The sequence below is a fragment of the Chenopodium quinoa genome, unplaced genomic scaffold, assembly GCF_001683475.1.
Source record: "Chenopodium quinoa cultivar QQ74 unplaced genomic scaffold, ASM168347v1, whole genome shotgun sequence".
NCBI classification, from domain to species: Eukaryota; Viridiplantae; Streptophyta; class Magnoliopsida; order Caryophyllales; family Amaranthaceae; genus Chenopodium; species Chenopodium quinoa.
In genome coordinates this window covers 1575223-1580696 of record NW_018743262.1, presented here as the reverse complement: position 1 = coordinate 1580696, position 5474 = coordinate 1575223, and the positions used below count along the sequence as shown (strand labels likewise).

Sequence of the window (5474 nt, the reverse complement as noted above, 5' to 3'; positions counted from 1 at the left end):
CTTTTACACCAAAAATCATTCTCTTCTCTCTCTCTCTCTCATATTTTAAGCCTTAAACCTATATTTCTAATTACACCATTTTTCCCCGAAGCACTCCAAGGAGTCCATACTTAACCCAAGGTTCCGTCCTTAAACCAAGGCGTGAAAGGTATAATTAACTGAGGGTTTGATTTTGGGGAAACATTTTTAGGTGTCTACATGCGCGCAATCGAGGTCGATTCCGTAACCAATTTATCGCAAGTGCAATTGAGGAGGAGAGGGCGTGCAAACCACCTTGCACGGGCTCAAAACCCTTCTTCTTGGTTCATTTCGAGCTCGTTTCCTGCCACTTAAAAATATTTTAAAACCTAATTTTTGGAGGAGTTTTTTGGACATAATTTTCATCATAATTTTTTGCTTAGTTGAGAGTTTCTCTCTCTAGTTATAGGGTTTGTTAAGGAGAAGATTTAGAGCAAGAAAGTGAGAGATGTCATTGGTAATTTGAGAAATTGATGATTCAAGGTGACAATTGTATTCAAGATCTCCATAATCAATCAATGAGGATTTCTAACTCTTTCTCATTTTATTGCTTTGTTTAATTTCATATTTGTTTGATTTTATTTGTATGATTGTCTCTTGTTTAGTGTAGTTGTTCATATTTTTTTGATTTTTTATTTCATTCTTATACTGGTTGATTAGATGATGATTCTTGAGTAGTTGTTTTGCTAAGGTTTGAGAGAAACTTGTATAATTGATTCATTGTGATTAATTTAGGAATTATGTTGATTGATTATAGTATGGCTTTGGTGTGTACATTGCACAAGTAATTGTATTGCTTGAATCAAGCTACTAGGTGTTGGTTTGCAAAATTGGTGTCGGCTTTGAAAGGGTATGGTTTTCTCCAAGCCTACTCTGATTATTCATTATTCACATACAGTAATGGAAAAACTCAAATAAATGTCTTAATTTATGTGGATGATCTTTTTTTTTTTTTTTTGAATGATTCCGCTGCACTTAAGGCCTTCAAGGTATATCTTAATGATTGTTTTAAAATGAAAGATCTTGGCCCACTAAAATATATTTTGGGCATTGAGGTTAATTGCTTTTAGTTCGTTTTGATTATTTTTGTGCCAACGAAAGTATACTCCAGATATTATTTTTGAAACAAGGCTATTGGGAGGAAAGCCTAGGGGGTTTCCCAAGGAACAAAATTATAGGCTTGCCCATGCTAGCAGTGAATTGTTGAAGAATTTCGACGCGTATTGTCTTCTTATGGAACGACTTACATATATTACGGTTACTCGACCGGACGTGGCTTACTCCGTTCACATTCTATCACAATTCAAGTAAGAACCTCACATAGAGCATTGGGAAGCTGCTTTAAGGGTTGTTCGTTATCTAAAAGGATATCCCGGACAAGGCATATTGTTGCGTTCAGATAGTGAGCTCACACTAGAGGGATGGTGTAACTCAGTTTGGGTGGCATCTCCCCTCACTCAACGCTTGTTGACAGAATGGCTAGTGTTCCTAGGCAAATCTCCCATTTCTTGGAAAACTAAAAAACAACCTATAGTCTCTACATCTTCTTCAGAGGTGGAGTACAGGTCCATGGCAGCAATCACTTGTGAATTAAAGTGGTTGAAGGGTTTGTTGTTGAGTTTGGGTGTTCTACATCCTAAAGCAATTATATTGTTCTATGATAGTCAATCAGCATTGCATATATTGCAAGGAACACCGCATTTCATGAGCGTATGAAACATATCGAGGTTGAATGTCACTTTGTATGTGATGCAATCAATGAAGGCTTGGTTTCGTCGTCACATGTGTCTACTTCGGCTCAATCGACGAATACATTCACAAAAGCTCTCGAGAAAGCTCACTTTCTTTCCAAATTGGGCATTTTCGAACCTCAAGCTCCAACTTGTGTGGAGCGTGAAGATATATTTAGGATATAATATTTGATATTATTTGAATTGTTGATTATCTAGATTTACTAGAATATTATTTCCATAACTTATTTTGGATAGCAATACGTGTTTATGTAGGATTAGGAAACTAAGGAAGATTGTATTATAAATATTCAGCGCTTGAGTTTATTGAAATCAAGCTAAAGTTCACAGTTTTACAAAATCAAAGTTCTAATTCACCCAAGTTAGAACAAATATACCAGCAAAGGGAAACAACAGAAAAAAAAATTGGTTATCAAGAATATTAATCTTAGTAACGCAAACAAAAAAAGTACATCATTCTAAAACATCAATTATTTTTTATGTAAGAAAATACAGCGTAATGGTAAGACAGAGGCAAATTCGACTCAATATTTAAGTAAATTGCTTATTACAACAAAATTTAAATCTGTAATTTTGTCTATAAGCGCGGTTAGGAACAAGCTGATGGCTGATATATTACACTAAATCAATATAACATGACGAATTGAATACATGCCGTAACAAACATTAATACCAAAGTAATTCTTGGGTATGACCCACACTAGCTTGGCAACTTCCAAAACTCTCTTCTTTTATCACAAATCACAAGCAGTACTTTGTATCGTCAATGCAGAATATAAGAAAATAATATAGTTAATCAATGACTGTACTTTTTAGAGGCAAATTAAGAGAAAAACAAGGTGTTGTAATGACTAGAGTTAAGAAAATCAACATTTTCAGCCATAAGTTAAGTATGTATTGGTGTCTAGTCGTTCCATTTTGTCCAACCACTCCCGATTATTTTCCTTACAAAAACCGTAGAGTTGTTTTCATTATTTCATCACTCGAATTATTTCCATCTTTTCGTATTATTATAAATCCAATATTGTGTTGCTTTTTTTTCTTTTCTGTTTTTTTTTTTTTTTTTTTTTTTTTTTTTTTTTTTTTTTTCTAATATTACTCTATTTTTTAAGTTTAATGGATGAAGCTCGATGTTGGATGGTAACGGATCGAGCTCCTAAATATGATGATGAATCATGGGAGGAGAAAGCTTTTGCTGAAGACGCTGCTGGGATGCTTGGAGGATGTGTATGGCCTCCGCAGTCGTATTCCTGCAGCTTCTGTATGAGAGAATTTAGGTCTGCACAAGCTTTAGGTGGTCATATGAATGTTCATAGGAGAGACAGAGCGAGGCTGAAGCAGTTTTCAAGTTCACAACATCAACATCGAAAAGTTGATCCTCCTCAAAATTCATCTTACCCCAATCATCCTAATCATTCCGATTTATCTTTGGTTAGTCGCAAAAGTCCTAGCACTAAAGTAGAAGATAATATGAAGGATGTGGCCAGCCCTAATTTTACATCTCAACCATCTGTTGTTTCATTACGTCAGACTACGATCAGTAATCCTAGATCTCAGCTTGTTTCATCTTTAGTAATAAACCATGAGAAAAACATATCCTTCTGTCTTAACCGTGATCAGAAATTTACAGATGTACCAAAAGTCAAAAGCATAGACCTAGAAAAACCGGACGTAGCGTTTTTCTGTCTTAACAGTAAGGAAAGATGCAAGGATTTATCCTACAAGATCAGCACGACGCCAGAGAAGCCCAGTTCTTCTATCAGCTTAGGTTACTCGGCAATAGTTGAAGATAACTGCGATGAACCAAATAGATCAAAGAAAAGGAAACACCATACATTTTCGCCACCAGCCGTAAATAATTTGGATAAGGTTGAAGAACCAGCGCCAAAGGTATATGCATCTAAATTTGAGTACTTAGATCTAGAGCTTAGGCTAGGCGATAGCCCTAAGGTTCAATAGTATGTGTATTGATAAATTATTATAGCACTTGTCAATGAGTTTTATTTGTCTTCTAATATAATTTGAAGAGAGTGTGATTTTTGGTTTTATTAGTTTGATGAATTGGGAATAAGCCCTTTTGTGTGTTTCATGTAATTAAGGTAACTATTTTATTAATCCAAATCTAGTAAACAACAAATGACTTTTCTCATCTCATCTACCAAAGATCATGATGTTATTCATAATATAGTCTCATTATAAAAAATATATCACAAAGTTCTAAATTACAGAATACTTATGTATAATGATGTACAAATTAGAATGTAGGTTTATATCCTTTTTCTTGAGTTATCTAAGTTTCACAAGCAACTACTTCGTCTAATTTACGATTAGATGTTTTCCTTTCGTGATTATATCAATGTTTTATAAACATAAAGCTGTTTAAAATATAAAATAATTGTTTCATTAATAAAAATTGTTTCATGATTTTTTTTTTCCTTGTCCTAATTTTTTTTCCTCGTGGTTTAGAGGATTTTTTCTATTTGGATTAGATAAATTATCATTTTTTAGGTAGATATGTTCTTGTTAAACATGTATTATTAGACAAATATTTGTAATGCTACTCACAACTATTGTATATATACATGATTACATGAGTTGCAAGTATGCAAAATTATTCAATTGATAACATTCTTGTTAAACGATTTAATATCAAATCTATTATTAGTGAATAGTCAATTCTCAATTAAGTGAAAGTGTTCCCTTGAGATTAATAACTCGTAATGAAGGGTAAAGTTATTGCACTGTAATTTACTTTTTTTTGATATGTTTTTATTAAGATTATCATTTATGTGAGTAGAGTCAATAGATTATTCTACAAATATTTTAATTAATCAAGGCATACAGACTGAATAATTAAAATGTTGTACACAAAACCTGTAAATCTCGTCCACATCAGTTGTTCTTGTTTCTGTCTGTACCAAAAATAAATAATTTAAAGCTAAAATAGAATATTATACTCCTCCATAATGTTAAACCAACGAGTTAGTTAAAGGCTGCTAGGTCAATAAAATTCTAACAATTCAATTCATTTGTAAGGTGATATCTATTGAATTAATTCAGCTAAAGTTATTAAGGACATAATATAAATTTTTTATTTCTGTGTAAATAACTCTTAAGACCTTACTAGTGCCTCATAAACTCTTCTGTGTAAACAACAAATTTATTTGAGTTGAAAAAAACAGAAAGAACGGGAGAGTAATTTACATTAAGTATTGAAGAACTCCTAAGCACTAGGATTTTGTACGTTATATTATCATTTATATATATATAAAAGATAATATATATTTGAAAGATGTGCTTTTAAGTTGGAGGATGCCCCATTTTCTCATGGTGAGAAACAAAATTTGTTTCTCACATGACATTTTCGTAAATAAACCAACTTTATTCAACTTTATTCAACTGTGGAGCGCACAATAATGAAAAAGTTGTTGATTTATTCACGAAAATGTCCCATAAAAAACAAATTTCGCTTTTTACTATGATTAAATTAATTGAGATTAACAATGTCTAGGCGGTTCATGCATGTGATCATGTTAATTCAAATAAAGATTTAATTTGATGCAATTTTAATAACTTTTCATATGATTAAAAAAGTTTTAGAGTTAGTGTATGACAAGGCACATTATGTATTTAGTTTTGTTTATAAGCGCAATTTTCACCTATTGATAATAGTAACCTCATTTAAGCACGATGCGACGTAATTTT

General features: G+C 32.4%; 1 protein-coding gene across 1 annotated transcript; it reads left to right on the top strand.

Annotated features, from left to right (window-relative positions):
• The first annotated feature begins 2538 nt into the window (after positions 1–2538).
• Positions 2539–3815, top strand: LOC110735265 (zinc finger protein 10-like). The gene has a single exon (XM_021915449.1). It carries the CDS (start codon positions 2886–2888, stop codon positions 3726–3728), a length of 843 nt encoding a protein of 280 aa, XP_021771141.1. The 5' UTR covers positions 2539–2885; the 3' UTR covers positions 3729–3815.
• The last annotated feature ends 1659 nt before the right edge of the window (positions 3816–5474 follow it).